The sequence below is a fragment of the Rhea americana genome, unplaced genomic scaffold, assembly GCF_003343005.1.
Source record: "Rhea americana isolate MKP2758 unplaced genomic scaffold, rheAme1 scaffold_31, whole genome shotgun sequence".
In the NCBI taxonomy this organism is placed as follows: Eukaryota; Metazoa; Chordata; class Aves; order Rheiformes; family Rheidae; genus Rhea; species Rhea americana.
The window spans coordinates 3,934,190-3,957,399 of record NW_028186435.1 but is presented as its reverse complement, the minus strand read 5'-3'; the positions used below and the strand labels follow the sequence as shown (position 1 = coordinate 3,957,399).

Here is a 23,210-nt window from a genome sequence, read left to right as displayed (position 1 = left end):
ACCAGGCCTAATTGCTGTGACACGGTAATATAGATACATGCATTTTAAGCAGCAGGTTTTTGATATGTATGTAAAATGTCAAGTGTGGTAGAAGAGAATCCAAAACCAAAGTTTTATGAAAGACTGAGCAGACTAATGAGCTCTAGTATATCACCTAATGTAATTGTTAAAAGCAAAGTTGTCTGCTTTCCCTTTCCGGTGCTGTTTTGCCACCTGATTTCCCTCTTCTAATAGACCTCAGTATTGCAAGAAGTGTTTCTTTTGCCTCTTCAAACTTCAGTTTCTTTGCCTGCTGTAATCACAGCAGTATTTTCCCTATGATGTTGTACTGTCTAATACGAAATTATGGTTCTTTTTGGCCATTCAAATAGTTTATAAATGTCGTTTGGTTTACATGTATTTGTATTTACAGTTGTGCTGTCGCTTGCCCTGATGAGGGTGAAGAGAAGCCTTACGACTATTTTTCTTTTTTTTTCCATTTGGAGACTCCTTCTAAAGCTCGGCATGAACTTTGCTTGTGGCAACAGTCTTTATGCTATTCATCTCTAAGAGAATTTGTACCAACTGTTTTGTTGTTACAGGCTATGTGAAGATAACTGTAGAGTAATTTAGGTTGGAGAGGGCCTCTGGAAGTCATCTTGTCTATTCCCCCATTTTGAAACAGAACCAACTTTTCTCCAACCTATCGTTTCCTTTCTACTGGCTAGTCRGGAAATCAGTTCTGTGTTGTAGACGCAGTCTCATCTGTGTCAGTAGGGAGCACTTCTGACCTATACATGTTCACCTCCTTGCAGAAGAGATTTATGATGATTGCCCCTTTACAAATGAGCAGACTGAGGTATAAAATGGTGCTTCTTACAGAGCAGCGCTCATCCAGCTGACGAGGGGCAGATCTGGAAAGCTGAACTGATGCCTCCTGGGTCTCATCGAGTGCTCTGTAAATACCATGCACCAATCTCTTGGTTGAAGGACTCATTTTTCTGGGACATGTCCTTAAGGACATATTCAGTCCAAAGGGAACAGTTAAGAAATTCTGACCTTGTTAAATAACAAGGGAGCTGGATACATATGCATTTCTAAACTTAATTTTGGGGGGAATTTTTTATTACTATTTTAAAGTAAGGAATAGTCCAATTTTATGGCATGCTGAGTTAAAAATTAAATTGTGACTAAAAGTTGCCTTCTTGGCTCTAAAGTTGATTTTGTCTGAGATTGCTAGGCTCCATGAGATATCAGTCTCCTCTTTTGGATATCTCATGATACAATACTTCAAATATTTTACAAACTTCAGTGTTTAAGTCTTGGAGATTATAAACTGTGTAGATTAAGTAATCAGAATTCAATAAATTATCAGTTCTGCTGATATCCTATAATTTTAAATGAAGGAGTAGTTGGTCAAGGATGTTTTCCACCTCCTGTTACAATTCTAATCCAATATTTACTGCAGTATCTCTTTCTTCTGTTTCTTGTGCTGTCAGCTAAACACCAAATGTGTTTTTAATTAACAAAAAGTAGTGTTAAAATCTTTTTTTTCCCCTAAAGATTATTGTAGATCTCAATTTCTGTAGATAAAATTAAAGAGTTATATGTCTGTGTACCCTAACTTTTAAAGGAGCCAGACTTATATGTACTAAGTTCCGTATTCCTTTCTACTTGCCTTACAGAGTGCCTGGAATAACAATTGCTACAGACATCATTTGTGGTTTTCCAGGGGAGACAGATGAAGATTTTCAAGAAACAATGAAACTTGTAGAACAGTACAGGTTTCCCAGCTTATTCATTAATCAATTTTACCCACGTCCAGGAACCCCTGCTGCAAAAATGCAGCAAGTTCCAGCTGCAGTGGTAAGATATGTTTCCTTGTGGTGTGCTATACAGAGTGTATTCTGGTGATTTTAAATATAAAAAGCATGTATATGAAAATACAGCATTACCTGGAGAATTATGCTACAACTTGATTAGAGTTTTACTGAACTCCAGTAAGTGCAATGACTGTTGAATTGCCTTTAGAGACCTACTGGATCACTGGGTGCATTGCCACATATAAATTACTGTTCAGACTGTTAGGAAAGCAAAACAGCGGTTATACTGAGGTCATGTGTTCTTTCTATCAAGTTTTGGCTGRATGATTACCAAGAATGGTAGCTGATTGATTGCACTCCCCATTTGAAGTCTTACGCGACTCCAGCAGTCTCCAGCAAATTGTGAATAATTATGCAAGTATTAATAACAGAGCAATAGTAATCTTCAGTTTATTTGTTAAACATCGGGTTTGCATGTACTCTAATCCATGAGACCTCCTTATACACTGCTTATAAACTCTGTTTTCTTTCAGCCTAAATGTTAAAGGTTATTGACAAAATTTGCATTTAATCTTCTGGTTTTCAGGTATTCTCTTACTGTCTGTTTTTGGCTGAGTAGTGCAACCCTTCCTGACTACCAACATTCTTACCTCCAATTTTCATGAGGACAAAGGCATCTTTTACTATGGAAGGCGGATGGCTATTGACTGTATTTTGATTGATATAAATAATTTAAATTCTCTTTTATAAGTGATAATAATAGCAATCACATCTGAAGGCATGGTTTGATTTATTAACAAAAAATGTTTTTTGAATTTGTAACTGTACAAACTTGCCTAATCTGAAATTTGAAATGAGAAAATGCACAGCACTGATGCCTGTACAACAATTTAATTTAATATTACCTATAGCAGCATAAATAGTATTTCTGTTTCCTATCAGTGTAAGAATGAAGTCAATTAACAATGTAAATCACTTTTTAAAAAAAGTTTCTCATGATTTATGTATCCTAATACAGTAACGTGAAGCCAAATCTGTACTTGTATCTCTTCACTTATATATCCAAAAGCTAGAGTCCTTGCTTACTGTCAATATATACCATGAATTCTCTGAGAAGATGGCAGCTGCTGAAGGCATAAAATGAGATTATATTTGACATCTTCAGTTTGTTGTTTAGAGAAGTACAGCTTGAGCAGTGATTGCTCATTTATTATAGGCCATTTCATACTAGAAAGCACTGAATTTTCAGTTATAAATAGCTACTGTTAAAATAGTCTATTTTGTGTAACCAGCTCATTCTGATAGTTATGAGTTAGAAAGTTTTTTACAAACTCATGAAGGAAAAAAAAAGTAGAAACATAGTTTTTATCAGGAAGGTTGCAAATGAAAACACTGGTTTATGTTTCTGTTCTTGCAATCTTCTATTCACAAGTTAATAAGCCCATTATTTTCATGGGAGGTACAAAGAACTAGATTAATTGGCCCTCTTGTATTTAACTGTGTACCATAGGGAAGACAGTATGTGAAGAGCTAAAGTATTAAAAGAACAACATTAGCTATTTTGTGGTTGGAGGGGGGAAGAGGGATCTGGGAAAATGGGTATGTCATTTTAACAAGTTTAAAATTCTTTCTTTGTTCTTATTTCTAGCACTTACTGCTTACAGTGAATTAGAACCTTCAAAGAAAATCAGACCTCTAATCTAGGGCTTCTGAAAATCTGTAATTAATAGAATTTTGTTTCGCTTTTTTTTTATTTCCTTTTTCTCTGTAAATTCTTGAAAAAAAAAAAGTTATAAGATCTCTCATTCTTTCATTTGTTTCCAGAAACACAGAGTAACCAATCAACTGGAGCAGGAAAAGCTTATGCTGATCTCTTGCGTTTTATATTCTTCTTGCCTCTACATAGAAGTCTTTTCTACATTACTGAGAGTGTATAGGCACTTCAGTATGCATTCCTTGTCTAGAGTTACTTATCATTATGGATGTTTCTCAGCTAGGAGGAGAAAGGAGTACATAACTATCCACATTATGCACTCCTTCATCTTTTAAAAAATTATTCATGTCATTTTACCGTTAATGAACTAACATTATTGCATTTGCATAGGGTAAAATAGCACGTAAAACGATACCAGAATGTTATGTGCGTGTGTCTCAGTGTACATGTGCTACATTGTATTGCCAGTCTACGCTCATGAGCTAGTTAGTTTTCTTAACATATTCTTTGAAGTGGATGCAGGTTTCTATTGTAGAATCTCTTGTTATGCAAAGAATTTTGTCTGTTTTGTGTAAGTATGGGTGCTGAACCAGTGATTAAGTTATTTGACAATTTTAATTGTCTTTTTCCTCTAGATTGGATGTATTTCCTATGTTATTTCAACTTGGCAGAATTTATGCAATAGAGAGATACTGCTATTTGCACGTTGCTACCCTTTAGTTGAGACCTAATTCTCCAAGTCTTGTTCAAGACAGCTTCAGTGATTCTGACCAAGTATCACAGCTGTAATAACGTATTTGCCTTGTGAGCTCCTTTTAAGTTAGCTTTTTACAAGATGACCTTATATTTTTTAGGGATAGTCTAGGAAGTACTAAATATTTAGTGCTTTCTTATTTTTAGGGGGTAGTTTTGATGGAATTGGTAAATGTAATTGATTTTTTTGGAGGAAATTTTCATTTGGGTGTATCTTAATAGAAAACATTCAGTAGGTCAACATGGTATCTGTCTTTCACATAGATAATTTATCTTTGAAAACCTTAGAGGCGCTGATCTCTTTCTGAAAGGGCAGATGACACTAATCCAGATGGACAGATCTGCCACCATAAATTCAGAAAATGCAGTTAAGACTGCAGGCCTTTCTTTTTTCTCCTGGAGAAAAATAACATCCATGGAGGATCAGACATCTGTCTAAATGGTCATCATTTCATAGCCCTCAATTGGGTCATGCTTACCATAAATACTGTTTCCAGTTTAGAGAAAAGCTAGAGAACAGTTAAGCAAAACTAGGCATGACCATGTTTTAATGCTTTTTATAAGTAATTCTATGACTCACAAAGTCATATACATGGAGAATGAATCACAATGTGGTTCAAAATCTTTACTACTACCCCAGAATTCTGGGGGGGATTTGGCCTTCCCCCTTGCCTGCGCATACTTTATCCACCTACTTCGAAATACATAGTTTCAGAGATGTGTTTGGATGCTCTGTATCTCCAGCTAGCTCTTGAAAATTCTCACTATGAAGTATGTTAACTGTGAAATGTTAGTTGGTGGCTATTTTGGATCTGGCTTGCTCCCTTTCTCTGTTGCATTCAACAGTAAAAGTGATAGTGCTGATAGTGTTATAACTCAAATCATATGTTCTAGTCAGGTATATATTTTAACAAGCAAAGTAAAAAATAAGGATTTAGAGGTGTCTGGTGGGAATTTTGTATTTAGCTGCCTTGCAAAGGCTCAGAATGTTTTAAGTGTAAATGCAAAAAATTCTATTTTTTTCCAAAGTTGAGGAATCTGTTTTATTTGTGATAATTTGTCTTTTTCAATGTAGCTGTTACTTGTCTGRAAGCTGGGGGAGGAGTGGGAGGAGGGTCCTCTCTCTGTCCTTGAGATTTGGTGCCTGACAAATTCTGAAAGCAGTAGGGGACATTGTCATCCTAGGTTCAACTTGGTTTCTATCAAGCAGAATCAAAGTGAGGAGATCACCATTTTGAAAATAGTATCATAGTAAGGCACGATGAGTTTCCTCTCTGGAGAGAATATGAGATGGCAGCTGTTTTGAGAGAAGAGTTGTGATTGCAGCTTCATGATTACACTACCCTCAACTGCAGTGTGGCTGGATTCCAGCCTTTCTATATGTAGTATTTTCAGTAGATTAAACCATTCATGTTTCAAAGCAGTTTGTGTGATTATTAGATTTTTTTCAAAAAAAAAAAAAAAAAAAAAAGCATTGTGAGCTGTCTAGATGAAAGACTGTGTGTTCATTTTGTCTCTCAATCTCTCTCTCTCTCTGACTATGTATCTGTTCATCGAATAATTATCTTACTCCCAGCTAGAAACTTTAATGTCAGTCTGGGCCTTTCCTTTAATTCCTCTAGAGTGTCTATTTGATTTTCTCTCTGCATCAGTTATATTAAACATTGTGCTTACTGTGCTGAGATGAGTAACTAAATTATGAATGTCATACCTGAATTGGTATTTAATCTCAAAAACCATTTGCCTCAGAGTGAGGTAGGTATAAGGCATTTTCTTTTACAGTATATAGCAAGCAGGGGGAGGCTAAGGTCTATCAATATGTGAAGTGTCCACAGTGGGCAAAGATAAGAGACCTTGTTAACTTGTTCTGAAAGTCTGTCCCCACATTCCTAAAGCTCAGTCTCCACCAAACTTCATCTCAAACAGTACCTGCTCTAGGCAAGCACTTTTTTTTGCAGTTTGAGGACTGCCAGCTCTCATTGTATTTTTCCTTGGAGGACTGGCCATGTCCATCCAATCACAGTGGTAGTGATTTGCATGCAAACTGTGCCAACCCCAAATGTTGTATCCAGACCAAACTCCTCCTGAATCTAAATCTTCATCTATTTGGATACTGGACAGTTTATCTGTTGAATATTCCCATCATTGCTAGAAAAAAAAATCCATGGTCAGACATTGCATATCCCTGTATTATTACACCATCATTAGGAGCTGTTACTATTTTTACCACCTCTAGGAGCAGTACTTAATGCACTAAGAGATTATCCTCTATCTAGATGGCATAGTTCTACATGCATCTTCTCAATGTTACCCRCCAGACAAATGGTTTCAGAGAGCTGTAAGTCTGGCTATGGAGTTGCTGAGAATTCAGTTCACAGATGAATTTGTGAAACAAGTTAAATTCCACAGTCTGGACTTTGCAGAGTCAGACCCAGGGGAAGGGGCAAGAATATTTTGACTGTAGCGCCTGGAGCCATGTCTCTTAAATCCTGCCTTGGTGTAGTTCAGGCACCCTGTAGAATAGGAATCTTAGACTTTTAAGGAGTGTGACTGTCCTACTTGAAAAAAGCAAATCAAAATTCACTGGAAAAGCACCTGGGAAACCCAGGTTGGTATTCCACTCCTTTGAATTCAGCTTTGTTTTTACAGCAGAAACCCGTTAGAGTGAAAATTACCAACAATGACCTCATAAGCTTTATACAAATTCAGTCTACACATCTGAGCATCTCAAAGTAAATGTGCAGCTATAGATTCAGATTAAGCCATTTTGTTAAGAAAAAGAAATAATAGTACATCAGAAAATAAAACACAGAGAATACATACATTGAGGAAGAGGCAGAGTTCTTTTTAAATTTTACTGTCAAGCCAGAAATACATACAGTTTCTGCAAAAATTCTGAAACCACCATGAATATGGGATAATTGTGCAGGTTGCTGCTTGGAGCCATGAACATTATATGTATTGACTGTCTGTCCAATATAAAAAATTGCTTTTATGAAAGTGAAGTCCTGTTAGATTTGTCRCCTCCCCCCCACAAGCATTCATTTCCCATCCTCATGAACATTCATTTTCCATCCTCCTTCACCTTTTGAGTCCGCTCTGGAATGCTGGTGAGTTTATGCGATTTCTTAGTTGCAAGGAAGCTGGAATAGCATCTGGAGTTCTGCATACCACATACTCCTGTACTGCGTAGAAGAGAGGGATGATACTCTGTAGAGGTGAAGTTCAGTAAAGTGTTTGATTGTGAAGGAGAGAGCCATTTTAATGTGCAACATAAATATAGATGTAATCAGCATCTCAGATAAATTTCTCCTCTCAGTATAATTCTTTTTCCTCACAAAAATTAAGAAGTCAAAAATACAAATGTAGTTTTTTGAAACAAATATTTAGYAGTCTCTGTGACTGTTTTCTTTTTTGTATGTTTTTTATGGTTTATTACCCATTCTGCACCATTTTTGCTTATTAAAGAAGGCAGAGAAGTATATCGTTTTTCTGCATTTCCCACCTAGATTTATTGTAACTTTRTTCTTCGAAAGATATTTGTATGATTTTTAAGTAAAGTGGCATTCAACATAAACTGAATACATACTTTTTTACTTCTTTTACATTTTACTCACACTGCAAACTACATGAATACACACATGCATGGAGTATATGGGAAGCCTCTGCTGTTAATTACAAGGATTGAAACTGTAAGACAGATGTCATGAGGACAATAAAAGCTGAAGATTTTGTATCTTTTTCCTTTGTCAGTGATTATGAACACGTGCACTGATCTGGGTCTTCAGGTCAGGGTCCCTGCAAGTAGGGAGATGCAACAAAAATGTCTTTGAGCACCTTTTTTTCATTACACTACTGTTATTAATAAAATCAAACCATTATTGTTAAAAGCTGGTAACTTTTTGCATAACGCTTTCATTTATTCACCTACATAGGTCGGTCACTCAGTTACTGGTTACCTGCTTGAGCAGCAGCTCAAGGCCAACCCCAGCTGCATGCTCAGATGCAGAGGGTCCTCCAGGCACACCAAGAGCTTCGAGGAAGGTGTTTGGAAAGTCCCTCAGAGGGATCTTGGTTCGGTTAGGTGTATATGCAGCCCTGCAGTCTTCATCCACATGCAGTGGTTATCACCGTCTTGGATGTGGCCCAAGTCGCGCAGCCTACCGTTGAGCCTGACAGCCTTGCGCAGGTGCGACACACTCTTGATGTCCTGAGTTTGTCAGTTCTTGCAGATGCAGCAGGACTGCTAGTCTCCAGAACTTACCAGTCTTTTCACATGCTGCCTTTTCAGCATGTAATTTTCCTGTCTTTGGCCTGTTGTTTGCTATTACTTCTCCATCCGAACCCAGATAACTACAGAACCCGGTCGCACAAGCTCACACAGAAAGGGGCCTTTAGGACAACTGGATGTTAACATTATGTTAACATAGGTTGTGTTAACATAAATTCTCTTTCCTTTCCCTTTCTTCCTCTTCACTTCCTCACAATTAAATGGAAGAACCACAGGAGTTTTAACTATGCCTTTCTGTAGCTTTTACTTTAATTAGGTGACTACTGCGTGAGGAATGTTTCATCTCTGTCAATTCATAATTTTAATACATTTTGTGAACTAGTCTGGTCAAAGCTGGAAATGGTGTGAGTCGTTACAGATATGAGGGAGTACTTCCCGTAACTTAATCCCTGAAAYTGGGTGTATGCATCACAACGGTAAAATCTGTTTGCTTCAGAAAAGCCTCTTTGCTTTGGCAGTTCTGGACTTCCTTGAATGAGTGCGTAGTTTTGATTTCATAGCTTGTCACTTAAAACAGGTAGCAAATAAGAATCTCTCCAGGTCTGATATTAATAACTACTGAAATGGGTTAAGCTTTGCTACTTAAATACCTTTGTTGTCTGGCATAAACAGATTTTGGTTGAGTTTYAGTTTTGTGTTTATCCATAACTGTTATTTTAGACTCTAGGAATAGAATTTGACAGTTTAAAATGTATTTTTWAAAAAATCGTGGACTTCTCAATATAATTCTCTTATTTTTTAAACCTGCAGTCCACCTTTAAAGGGGAGAAGCTCTTTAATGTAAAATGGGTTACATTTGTTTCATGTCACGGAGGTGACTAAGTTTGTCCATCATTTGCAAATCATGTTACATTTATGATGGTCCACAAAGTCTACTTTAAAGAAAAGGATGACACTGAAATATCCTGAGGTAGGTTCTCAGTGACCCTTTCCTGAACTTCATCTGTCTTTGATAATCCAAAAACACTCCTTCAAAGCCATCACAGTCAATCAGCTCAGTGAGCACTTTGGAACATTTTATCTTCTGCTGTTTTCGTTGTTGCATGTGGACCTCAAATCAGCCTGCTAAAAATCCATGTGGGATTTGGAACTGTTGGAAAAATGGAAGTAGAGAGGAGGACTGAGTAATAGCAGCTCAGTCCTGGGCTTGGATAACATGTACCAGTAACGCTTCAATAAGGAAATGTAGTTTGCGATTCATTATTTTGTTTTTATTGCAAATCTGGGTGCGGTAGCTATATATATTCAAAACCAGCCTATCCCTCATGACCAATCACTTCATTTCTGATTCAGCGTCAGTCTAATTTGAAATATGACTGATATTCACTAATATCCAAAACCGTGTTTCTGTCAGACGCGTTTRGTCTGCAAGATCTTTTTGAGCAGAAATAGAATTCAGGTGACATCCTTAGAAAGTACCCACTTCATATAGGCTGAGGTACATAATCAAAATTTGAGTATGATTTTGAAGCATAAAAATCTACAAGAGGTAAGATGGCATATACAAACTACACTCAATGAAGGCAGCTAAAATTTAAGATCTGTCAAGACCAATGAAGATTTAAGGCCTTTTCTGAAACAAAGGATTTCTTTATGAAAATCTTCATAGTAAATTTTGTATGTATTATCCTCTGCTAAGGGGGAGATTTCATTATGAAGAATGATAGAAATAACAAGTACTAATCCTAAACTAAATTAAAAAAAAATCAAATATGCCAGAAGCAGTAGGATTCAGTAAGGTCTGTAAAATGTCAGTTTGAAAAGTCTGTATTAAATAGCTGAGATTATATGTGAAGTAAGGAGGAGGAAATTCCCTTGCCCATAGTATAATTGAAAATGGATCCTTCCAGAAATTATTTTTAAATAGATTGACAAATACTCTTATGAAGATCCTGTAAGGTTTTTTGACAATGTTTGTGTTTTTCATAAATAAGAATCTATATTTAAAATACAAATCAGACTTAACTGTAACTATTTGTGCTGCCATAATCGTGAAGGTATTTTAATATTTGTGGTCATTTGCTAGATTAGTCTGATTTGTAAAGATGTGTAAAGTTTTCATATATTTTCCCTTTTGGAAAGAAAAATCATGGACTCATGAAAACCTTTGTTTTAATATTTTTTAAAAGAATCACTGAGTACATAAAGTGTAAAGACTATAGAGTATACAAACTCTAAATGATAAATGTATAATTGTGTTGTTAATCCATGCTGCAAAAATGTCCACCCTCCTGGAAAATTAAGATACACTACTGCATATAGCATATTGAGCACTAAGTGGCATTCTCCATATTTACAGCAAAAAATTTTGAAGAGTATTTTCTCACACTAAGGTAAATAACGAAATGCATGTATGTCAATAGGTAAACTGGAACAATAAGTTTATTTTTGATGTAGTAATTCAGATGAGTTAGGTTAAAAAAAAAAAAAAAAAAAAAAAGGCAATCAAAAAACCTAGCTAGCCCCAAAATGGTTTTGTGTGCTTCATTATGAGTGTGATCATAAAGACAGAAATAATACCGGTAGCAGTAAATTAGCTATAGGGAGTAGGAAACTTGCCAAGCCTTCATTGTCACTCCTGCCCTTTCAGACCCCACAAGGCACAGACACAAGGACGTAATAAACACCAGTTACAATTTTATCAAGAGAGCTGACTGGGGCACAACATTTTTTTTTTAAGCTCATTTCTAAGGGGCTGATGGACTGAGTAACTCAGGGTCTAAGAGAATGGTTCACTGATTTCTGATYGTATTTTTAAAATTGTTTTGCAGAACAAAAGGCAATCTGTAAGGTTTGATAACTTGGCTGTTTCAGTGGCTTTGTTTGTATCTATAGCGTGGGTTTAGGTGCTAGATTTAAGGTATTATGACATGAATCTCTAAGCAAGGGTTTAAAATACATCTTGATTAGAATAATTTCTATATCTTTCTATGTTATTTTGCCAAATATATCTCTGGTGATTTAAGTTAGGCCACTCGGTGTCTTTTGATAGAACATCCCAAGCAGCTTCAGATTTCATTCTGTACTGTAAAAATTTGAAGATTGGAACTGCCTAAGAGCTTTGTAAGTGTGAGATCACAGAATTAACTTGGAAAAAAAAATACAGCTTCATTGTGGCTCAGAGAAAGCACGTTACCAAAGTTGGAGAGTGCCGTAACACAAAATGTGTTGGACCTACTTTTTCAGAACAGAGYTCTTAAATCCTTGTTTGCTCTTGCAAGAGAGGTGCCTATTGCATGAAGACTTCCATGCTTTCATTAATACTGGGGAAGAAAGCCAAGAAAATACTTGCAAAGCTACCTCATTCTTCTCTCAGCATCTTCTGCTTTGAATTGGTGCCCAGAAAACATTAGTCAACAATTGTATTTGCATGATCAAGATATCTGTATACATGTGATATTATTCTGCTGTAATAGTCTGTCATAGCTGTGTTCTTTCCACTAGTATTTGGTGAACTGGAGCCTGCTTTTGGTTTTTGTTTGTCCACTGCTATTTCTGTTGGGTCTTTGGCCATAAATTAGGATTTTAGAAATAATAAATTTGGTTATAACTATAAATTATCTAATCCACTATATACTACACAAGTAGATAGTCTAGTTTTCCCAAACTTGTTTGAAAAAAAAAATGTTGGTTTTGCTTGTTAGTATGCTTGAGCGTGTTAGGTGTTCTRTAACCTCTAAATTAAATTAAATTCCTGAGGAAAAATAACAGCTTATTTTAATTCTGATCAGTACTATGTAAAGAGAGAAATTGGGAGAAGCTAAAAGGTGAGAGAGGAGAAATGAAATAAAGACATTTATCTGCATTTCAGTTATGTACTGCTAAGTAATCTATGATAAAAACATTGCAAGAATATTGTAATTCTTACTGCAAATATGATTGACCTAATATACCATGCTTGAAAGGAATCCGAACAACTTAGACTGCAACATATCATCTGAAAGACAGGTAGTTACACCTGTGAAAAAAGGGAGGGATCGTATAAAAAGCACAATGTAGTTGTGGGAATTTAAGAAGTTTAGTATTCAGTGGATTTATTTCATTTCCAGGCTTATTTTTATAAAGTAATTTTTGGTTATGAAAGTGTGGTGTTAGGACATCCTACCTTTGCTCTATTTTCACACCATTATATGCAACTGTTATTAATAATAATTTAAGTAGAACTTTTATTTTTCTGAAGTATTCAACACAAAATTATATGCAGTTACCTATTGTGTCCAGAATATTTAAAACGATTTTAGACAGTCATCTTATACATTTCTAATATTCTGCTTTTTATTTTAAAATAATCTAAAATTAGTATTTGTTAAGTCATATTTTCTGATCTGAAATAGGATAAAATTTTTCASTATTGTTAAAAATCAGTGCATGCGAAAAAGATAAAAAACCAAGAAACTCACTAACTCTTTGCTTTATTGGTTTATAACTGTGAATGGGACTAAAAGGATCTTTCCTTTGTTTTTATTATATTTTAAGCATATAGTATTTCATTTTCATTCATTTCAGATGACCAGTAACCCTTTAAAATCTCAACAGTTGATAATAAGACCTCTGGAAATCTGAGCCTCCAGATAACATGTAGAAATATTATATTTAGAACAAAGTATGTATTAATTGCACATATGATTATAGAAAAAAAAATGAAATTAGTGATGTTGTCTATGTATGTTGTCATAAGAAAGATTATTATTTCATATTGACTTGTGGTTCTTGTTAGTTTTATAACTGCATGTTCAGCACTACCTGTCTTTGGAGAAGTGTTTGATTACTTCAGTGTGAAAACTTCATTGTGCTTCAGCATAGTAACAAGCTTGAAACAATAAATTCATTTGCARTAACTTCACTTTACGTAGGGAAGCCCTTCCATCTTGGCATACTTCTGCATAACATGCATGATTTTATAGTATTTAACTCAGTCCTACAGTAGCACTTTCATCCATTTTTCATCAGGGTTTTGCATACTTTTCCAATTAAAGACAGCAATGAAGTATATTTCCAATGCAACTGCTTTGCATAACGTGATCTTTTAAAAACTTACKGAAACAGAAAAGTGAAGAGTTGCTTGCCTAGGCATACACATTTGCTCTTAAATTGCCCTCATTAGCATAGTGTCTGAATATCTCTGTGTATCTAATGTTGAAAAGGCAAATTGAGTTTTCCTCATCTCCTTACACTTGTTTAAGCACTTAGAATTTAAATCAGTCCATGACTGAGTCATCAGAATCTCATAACCTAAGAAAATCAGTACTCCTGCAACACACATCTCAAAAGGTATCTGRCTCTTAGGAAACTGATGCTTGAAAAGTTTTTGGAGGAAAAGTGTGTGAGGAGGAAAAGTCTTTGGGTTGCTGCGTGTCAAATACTTTTGCACCACAAATGCTACCAGACTGAGTATTGGCAGTAACCCTCTGCTAAGAGTACCTTGGTTTAAGGAGATGTTCTGTGGTCACTGAGCATACACTGAATCAATGCATGGTAAGGATGAGAGAACTACTGAAATGAACTGCTCTGAGTCTGTTGCAGGTATCAGACTTCAAGTGATCTTTTGCTTTTTGAAAATATCCTGTGGTAATTGATGTGATAACTTTGGAAAATCTTTAAATTTTTTTCCTGAAAGAAAAAAAATGCAAATTATTCTGTGCAGTTCTGTGAGAACATTCGAGTGCTATACTGCATTGCTTGTGAACCTGGACCGTTATGACTGCAAAGTGCATTTGCCTAAGTTTGGAAGATTTTTACTGAGTGGCTTCTTACCTTGAGATTTTGACAGYGTTATTGGTACAGAGTAAAGGAATGAGGAATCAGAATACTAAATGGGAAAGAGCAGGAAGACAGATGTAAGAGCAGTATTTTGATACTGGTCAAGAGAGGGATTGAAACGAATATTGGACTAGTAGCTGAGGAAGGAGAAATAGGACTCCTAAAGTACCTCAAAGAAAGCAGGTTTGGGGAGATGCATGCAAACTGTCAGCAATTCAGAGCTCAGGCTAAGAGGAGGAGAGAAGGTTTAGGAATTGGCATAGTCTGCTGAAGGCAATGAAGGAGAGAGAGTTTATTGACTCCTTATTTTCTCCATTGTGTCTAGAGGCAGAGGAGCCTACTTCCCTGCAGCTGTTGTGTTTTGCTTTTGAGGTGAGCAGGGAAGCATGCATATTCTTCACTTAAAAGAATACYTACTTAGTGCCTACTCTAGGAATTTAAGGGGTTACTGTTTGCCAGCATAAATCCCATGTTCTGTTTGAAATATTTTTTATTTTTGTTTTCTAGGGATTTGAATTAAGCTGGATTCAGTGTTCTAGAAAGACATGGCAACCATGACAGTGTTTAAAACATTTTTGTCTCATGTATTCAGAGTTCCCACAAAGTAGTCACATGCTTTTTAGATTTAGATCAGCTGAGCACATGGACATTCTGGGAGTTTCTCCAGGAGCATTTCTTCCTATACATCTCCAGAAGTTACAGAATCACAGAATGGTTGAGGTTGGAAGGGACCTCTGGAGATCAGCTAGTCCAACCCCCCTGCTCAAGCAGGGTACCTAGAGCATGTTAGACAAGATCGYGTCCAGATGGGTTTTGATTATCTCCAGAGAAGGAGACTCCACAACCTCTCTGGGCAACCTGGTCCRGTGCTCCGTCACTCTCACAGGGAAGAAATTTCCCCTCACGTTCAGGCAGAACTTCCTGTATTTCAGTTTGTGCCCATCACCTCTTGTCCTGTCACATGCACCACTGAAAAGGGTCTGTCACCATCCTCTTGACATCTTCCTTTAAGGTATTTGTAGACACTGATAAGATCCCCCCTCAGTCTTCTCTTCCCCAGGCTGAAGAGGCCCAGCTCTCACAGCCTTTCCTCATAGGGCAGATGCTCCAGCCCTCTGTCATCTTTGTAGCCCTGCACTGGACTCTTTCCAGTAGCTCAGTAGTTCCATGTCTCTCTTGTTCTGGGGAGCCCAGAACTGGACACAGTACTCGAGATGAGGCCTCCCCAGGGCTGAGGAGAGGGGCAGGATCACCTCCCTCCACCTGCTGGCAACAGTCTTCYGAATGCAGCCCAGGATACCATCAGCCTTCCTGGCCACAAGGGCASATTGCTGGCTCATGGTCAATTTGTCATCCACCAAGACTCCCAGGTCCTTCTCTGCAGAGCTGCTTTCCAGCAGGTCATCCCCGAACCTGTACTGGTGCATGGGGCTATTCCTCCCTAGGTGCAGGACTTGTTGCTTGTTGAACTTCATTAGATTCCTCTCTGCCCAGCTCTTCAGCCTGTGCAGCTGCATTGCATGTTTCTTTCTCTCACAAATTCCCAACATTTCCCAAGTCAGAAGCATTTTGCTTTTTTTTAAAAAAAGCAAAACTTCTGCCTTTTATGAATGAAGGAAAACTGTGATTTCCTATAATGAAAAGTGGAAGACTACCTGAATGTAGTATGTAAGAGAGGACATCTTCATTCTTCATGTTGCCTGAGTGTACAAATACAGTTTAACTAGACTCTAGCGGTGAAGGATAGGGAGTTTTATGTCATATGATTGATTTTTATCAAAGCTATTGCAATAAAATAATCAAAAGTATTTTGTGAGCAATCAAAATGTGTAAGAGAGGGAAATATTCTTCAATAAGAACAAACAAAAATTATACTTTTCTAGATACTGTATTTTTTTCTAGAAAGTTTGGTGGAAGTATCCAGAGTCCAAACTAAAATATTTTTGTCTACTTCTTGCATATGATTATACATGAAATTGATCTTTTTCAAGCAATCTTGCTTTTAAAATTTATTGTGGCACTCCTCCAGATATCTTTTATCATATTGTAAGTACTTTCAATGTGTATAACTACCAGGAAAGAAACCATTGTAGTGTGATGGAATTTGAGTTAAGCTACCTTGATGCTTTCACTTGAATGTTTTTTCCATTGGAAATAAAATACGTATTAGTGGATTAGAGGTCCAGGGTTCCTCTACTAATGGACATTTTTTCTCTGGTAAGGGTACATTGTATTGCTGATAAAGTCTATAATGATGGAATGTCATTTTAAATATCAGTTCTGCTAGTGTTAGATCGTTTGTAAACTCAGGAAAAGAACTTCTTGTAGGTATTCCTTACCATAATTGAATAGAAATGTCTATTAAACAAATATCTCATACTGAAAACAAAATTCACCATTCTTATTTGAAGAGGGTCGGCAAGAAAAAAAATTATTTGCTTGACTCTTTAGTGGTCATAACTAAAACACAGCTACTGACCTCATGGAAGCAGTAGTATTACCTGATACCTCTACTGACCCAGTTTAAAACAAACAAACAAACAAACAAAAAAAAACTGTTGTAAATTCATACTAGTAGCTAGAGCTATAGCTTGTACGACTAAATTGTTGCATCAGAAAATTTCATTGAAAATAAAAACTGTGCAAAGAAGGGAAGTATGTAGTTCCTTTTGCATAATCAAAAAATGAGTAAATTGTGCTGTCATTTCCAGAAGTTAAAATAAATACCACAGTCATGCAGCTGCCAGCTTTTACCATTTACTTCCCAGCATGCTGGAAACATGAACAGGTCCTATCAGTTAGCTGGAAAGCTTCTTTCACAGAAATGATGGCTAAAATAAGACTACAGTACAAAGTACCAGTAAATGGAATGTACAGTAATTGTACATTATGTCTAAATGGTACAGTACTATGTACAATGGTAAAGTACCAGTAATGTAGCTGTCTCCTCCTTATAYACTTTCCAGGGTGGAATGCTCCAGTTTCCTGAGCTTTAAGATAAGTCAACACAGATTTTGACATAATGAAGTTTTAAACTTACTTGTGACTCATCCCTGTATTAAAGATGAAGGATGTTTTTTCTCCTGTGCACCCTGTGTCCCAACCACAGAATGCAGCTGAGARATTCTGTTTAGCACCTCTTGAAATCACAGAAATCTTTCAGTGATTTCAGTAAAAGCAGGATTAAGGAGTTTTTGTCTCTAAACTTCTGTTCTTAACAGAAGGAGGTTTTTCTTCCTCTTTGTCTTGGCATTAAATGGCATACCACCTATTAATTTTCCACAATCAAAGCAATGAGAGTATTAGCRTCAAAAGCAATGGAAAAATAGTAAGACTTCTTTAAACAGACTTCCTTTAAACCTAATCTGCTATAAAGCAAGACTGCAAGTAGATACTAGAATACTGAACAAGTCTTTGCAAGATTGAAGCCGAATTATCAAGTGTTGTTATCTGTATTCCGAGACATTATTTATGATTTATTGTGTAGAAATTAAATCTGAGCTGTTTTTGCATTTCATTGGTGTTATAGTTTGGTATTTATTTTTATTAAGGATATGTTCTTAACATTGTTAATATATATGTTAATTATTTCCTGTGATATTTAATATCTTTAATCTGCATACTCTTGGTACCTACAGTTGCATTAACCAAGTGAGAAGAGAGTGTGTTTGTAGCCACACACAGCTTTTTAAGCTTTTAGTCTCTTTCCTTTTCCTTTAACTTTTCTAGTAAATTTTATTTATTAATATTACTTTTCAGAAAAAACAAAGAACAAAGGATCTGTCCCAGCTGTTTCATTCATACAATCCATATGATCATAAGGTAAGAAAAAAATATGCTGCCTACATTTTTGTTAAGTAATTCCAAACATTTGTGGTAACTGTATTTTATGTTTAATGCAAAAATAAAAGGAAATGATAAGAATATTTGAAGGTGCTAGGATTTATTCATGTAATTCATGTTTAATCAGACTATTATATAAAATGCATTTTTGGTTCAATGACTTACATTAACCTCCTAGAAATATAATTTATGGATTGACACTTAATCCTGTGAAGTGGTCATATGGGGGTGTCTGATTCTCCCTTCTTTTCTTCTCTATTTAGGAAGTGTGTTACCTTTGAGTATGTTGCTTAGCCTGTTGTTTCAGTTAGGCCCTGAGATACATGATATTAATGAATTATCTATTGATTCTGGAAGCATCATTGGAAGAGATTGTTTTATTAACAGCTGGCTGGTTGGGGAAAGAAAGAAAAATGCAGATCATCATTATTACTGGACCATTATTTGTAAAGTCTGGGAACCTTGGTCAAAACCCTTATAGGTGTAAGAGAAAAAGAAAACTACTTCCCCAAAGACCTTGCAGTACAAGATCCAAAAAAAAATAAAGCTGTTACAAGAAGATTTTGGAATACCAAGAGGCAAAGAGACAGTAAAATAGGATCAAAGGCAGTGATCACAGCATTTCTGTGGTGCAAGTATTTGTCATGGGTTTCTTCATAGACATTATGCAAAAGAGGGCATTAAGCAGCAAATTGGAGGAGAATAAAGTAGATGTGTAAATGTTTTCAGGGACTTCTCCAATCTTGGATGCATCAATGGGCATCTTTTTTTTTTTTTTTTTTTTTTTTTTTTTTTTTTTNAAGTAAGTGCACCAGATCCTTTAACAATTTGTCAGCAGGATGAGATCATCTTCTCTGCTGCTTCTGTTTTGCCAAGTGTGTATGATTTTGCAAGTGCACATATTAAAACAGAAAAATTTGAAACATTTTTTGTTTAGACACTTCAACAGAAAAAACTGAACACTATTACTTATTTTCTAATCCATGTAATGAATAACTAACTACACACTGGAAAAAGGAATTAGCTTTTATGTTTGTGGGAAGAAGGACTCAAAGTGTACATGTAAYTTATGTGCAAAGTGTGCATGTGTAAATATAGATATTTGTATGAGAGGGAAATACAATGTTTTTAAATATTAATGGATCGAAACTCCACTGTTTGGAACCTTCCAAGAACACTCTACATACATTTCTGAGAGCAAAGGCAGGGAAAAAAGACTAAATAAGCTTATAAAATAGATGGAATCAGGTAAGTTGTTGCTATGAGAGTTCCATAGTTACCAGCTACCTGAACATCTACAGCTTAGAAAATCATTAACAAACAGTAGATATATTCTGTAATTTTAATAATTATATATCATTTCAAGTTAAATCCATYACTTTGAAGTATTTTTTTATAGACAGACTTACCTTATCTATAAAGTCTGGTAAAGCAGATATTAAGGGCCTGTGAAAATTGGTAAATGTTAAGAATAAAGGAAATTAATGTGACAAGATTTCTAACTRGAATATTGCTTTTTTAAATTGAAGCAGTTTAAGGTAAATGTCATAGTAAATCAATTAAGATCTAATAAGGAGAAGCAACTGACAAACCAGAAGCTTTGATAGTCTTCTCCATGTCTAAATTCTCCTGTGCCAAACGCTTTTTATTCATAGTACAAGGAAATTCCATTATTCTTTTATTAGCACTCTTAATAGAGCTTGGCCATTTGTAACTGCTGCTGCCTTCCTGTTCATATCCTTTGTGGYGTTATATCAAAGTATCCTCAAATGATTTTGGCTTCAGTTGTGAAGACTTATGCACTCTTTGCAAATTAGTCATCGGGCACTGTGGAATTAAATATAAATGTGTAGATATAATCCGTTTTGATCTCTGTTTTAGGACCTTTAATAAATTATTAAAAGTAGCACAATTGTTTGATGATTTTTGAAGCTCTGCTCTTTTGGCACTTCCAAGCATACTCTACATACGTGTCTGAGAGCAAAAGGGGAATAARAGGCCAAGTAAGTTCATAAGAAAAGATGTTCTTTCCTTATTTTACCTTTGACAGTGAAGGKTTTTTTTTTCTGCTAACCACTTCCTATTTGCAGTTGTTGTAATGAGTTCATTGCAGATTTCTAACTTTATGCTSTTATTTTCCATCTTAGCTGCCAATATTTCACAAGTGTTATGATCTAGGGAAAAGCTTTTAATTATTTTTTTTTCATAAATCTAGCAGTAATCAACATTACTAGACAATATAGTTATTTCAGGTGGATGTCTGTATTAGTTTTACCCTAGTACTGTTTTGCCTCATTTGCATGTAAGAAAGGTTGAGGTTTGGGGGGGGCTTTTTTGTTTACTTTTGGAGATTATTTTCAGTAAGTGTGAAAAAAGGAGCTTTTATGGTGGCTTTGTGGAAGTGTTGGTGATGCAGGATCATAATGTGAATGACTTGAATCACTGGCTTTCAGAATTATTAATTGATTAAAAGGTTTTTCTTTCAGAACWTTTCTGAAGTAGAAAAGGGATCACCTTAAAGGATAGGTTGGAGCTTGGTAGAGTAGTGAAACAGTGGTTAAAACAGATGCAGGAAAGAAGCTCATTACTGACAATGTCTGGAAAAGGACTGTCAGCTGAAGCAGTTTGGCTGTATTTCATTCTTTGATGATGGGCTATYCCATAGAAAAGAGAAACAATAATCTAAAAAACGTTCATTCTTCAAAACTAGTACTTCACTTGCTAAATCAGAAATACATGTTTTGATGGAGTGACTACACTAACTTTGCTAATGTTACYATTGTTTATACTTGATCAGGAGACCAATTGCTATTAAAGAAAGTAGCTATTCCTGGAACTTTTATCTCAAACATATATATCTATCTATGGCAAATTACTGCACCATAAAAGACATTTTAAATGTCTTTGGTTTCTGATTGTCAAGTGAAAAGTGAGTTTTGTTACTGAACGGAAAAGCAAAAATATCTTTTCCCTTCCACTTGCAGGTGTGAGGTCCCTCTGTCTTGTATCCAGTGTATCTAAGGAAGCCTTAATTAGGCAGCAGAGCAGGCAGAGACTTTAAATTGTCCTATACAAGAGGGATGGAAAAGTGGGAGATGTTCTACCTCTGCTGATAGCAGAGGAAGTGTAGTTAAGCTCCTCTATTATTTAATGTCCAGAATGTATCATTTACCATCTAGTTGGCCTTTTCATTGTTTGGATAAAGCCATATGATAGCAAATCTCAAAAGATATGCCYCTCGTTGTATCCTTACCCAGTGGCATTTGATCCTGCTCTGTTCCACTTAGGGCCATCATAGCGCTCACAGYGCCTGCAGCTACAGAGCCTGGGGAGCGTTCGAGTACTGTGCTACCAATGAAACAAGTTGTAACATTGGTCTCGAGCGCCTGGGAAATATGTTGAACTCTTTAAGTCAGGCACGTACATAAAGTTCATTTTTCACAGATATTTTTCATTAAAATAAATAAATAATAGCTCCTAAAGCACTTATTTTCCAAGACCAAATAATTATTTGATGCATATGTTGAGTATTAAAAGCTWCTCCTGGTGAGTGGTTGCCATGTGTTCAAATTTATTTCAGTTTGTATGTGCAAAATTTCAGTGTTCTGTTTGCAGACAAAGCCGTTCCTTGTTCTGAAAATATTTGCTTTTTCCTGTGTTTATTTAGAGTAGGTGTATGTGTAAACCAGCTTTCTTGAGAATCATCTTCTGTCTTTCATGTAATGTTTCTCCAGTTAGCAATAGAACAGCTCTCCTAATTATATGTACAGTTTATCTTTTCATAACACCATCAGAAAAATATTTWAAAAAAATCCTCATAGAGCTGTACAGGTGAACAATGGTTTTAGCAAATTAAAATTCAGTAGAATATAGTTGAGAGGGAGTGCTATTTTTTACCCTTAGCTATACTCAGGCCATTTTTCTAATAGCCCATTAAATCAAATATTATGTCTGCACATAGATAACTTCTATTGAGTGTGCACCATAAGGTTCCACCTTGCACAGAGCAGGCATTTCATTATGTCTGTAAAAGATGTTTAACTTTCATAGTATCTTTCTCCCAAATGATATTTACCCTTTAAAACTAGTGCCTCTTTCTGTTAAAAAAAAAAAAATGGTGAAAGCTGTTGTGATAACAGGTTGATCAAAACAGCTTAAATTTGAGGAGCTTAGAGTGAGCTTCAGGATTCATTATGCATAAAGTGTCTGAATTTAGCACCACRGAGTGTAGTTCCTTTCTTCTAGTTGTTTGCTGGATGAGTGTTCAGTCTAGCCCTAGAGCTGTTGTTTTGAGCTATACACCTCGATTTCAGCTGTACAAAGAAAAGTTTTTCTTTTTTTTTTTCCTTTTTCTTTTCTTTCTTTTTTTACTTATAGTAAACACAGTATAGCCAAACTAGTGTTCATTTTTCTGCTATGGCCATCTTAGGGCCATACATGCCCCAGCTTCCTGCTCTTCTAATGAGAAATCCCTTGCAAGCTGGGCTGGAAACTCAGCTCTCAATTTATTTCTTCCTTTCGCAACCTGCAACTGTTGCTCAAGAATAAAGTATGATCTGTAAAGAAATAGGGTCATGTATTATAGTATTGGTGATTTATTTTAGCATATGCTGGATCCAACCAAATAAGAAATAAAATCAATATTCACATGGTTTCAAAGGGTTTCCACTGAGATTTTTTTTCCCCATTTCAAAATGRTTTAGATTTAAAAATAGCTGTTTCAGGAAATGAGCTCTAATTGATAAAATGCAAATCAAATGATTATAGAAGTTTTGTATTCTTCATGCTTAAAAATGTTACTTACCAATGGATCATACAGATGTTAAAAAAAAAAAAAAANCTCAGAAAACAAAATCCCCACCTGACAATGCCCATGTGTTTTGCAAGTTAAGTGGACCATTGCATTAAGCCACATAATTGAGTCACATAGAGCATTCTCTCTTTTTTCCCTCCCTAACTCTCAACCTGGAATGAAGTCTCCTGAAAAAACAAAAATTCCCTTGATTCCTTTTGCTTTGATAAAAGTAGATATGTGCATAATTGCATT

General features: G+C 35.8%; 1 protein-coding gene across 3 annotated transcripts in view; it reads left to right on the top strand.

Annotated features, from left to right (window-relative positions):
- CDKAL1 (CDKAL1 threonylcarbamoyladenosine tRNA methylthiotransferase) overlaps positions 1–23,210 on the top strand; it is a 414,554-nt gene that overhangs the window by 301,354 nt on the left and 89,990 nt on the right. For all 3 annotated transcript variants that reach the window (XM_085310031.1, XM_085310029.1, XM_085310030.1), the window contains 2 exons: positions 1,665–1,845; positions 18,080–18,142. In XM_085310031.1, coding sequence (XP_085166157.1) covers positions 1,665–1,845; positions 18,080–18,142 — 244 coding nt within the window. The remainder of the gene's footprint in view (positions 1–1,664; positions 1,846–18,079; positions 18,143–23,210) is intronic.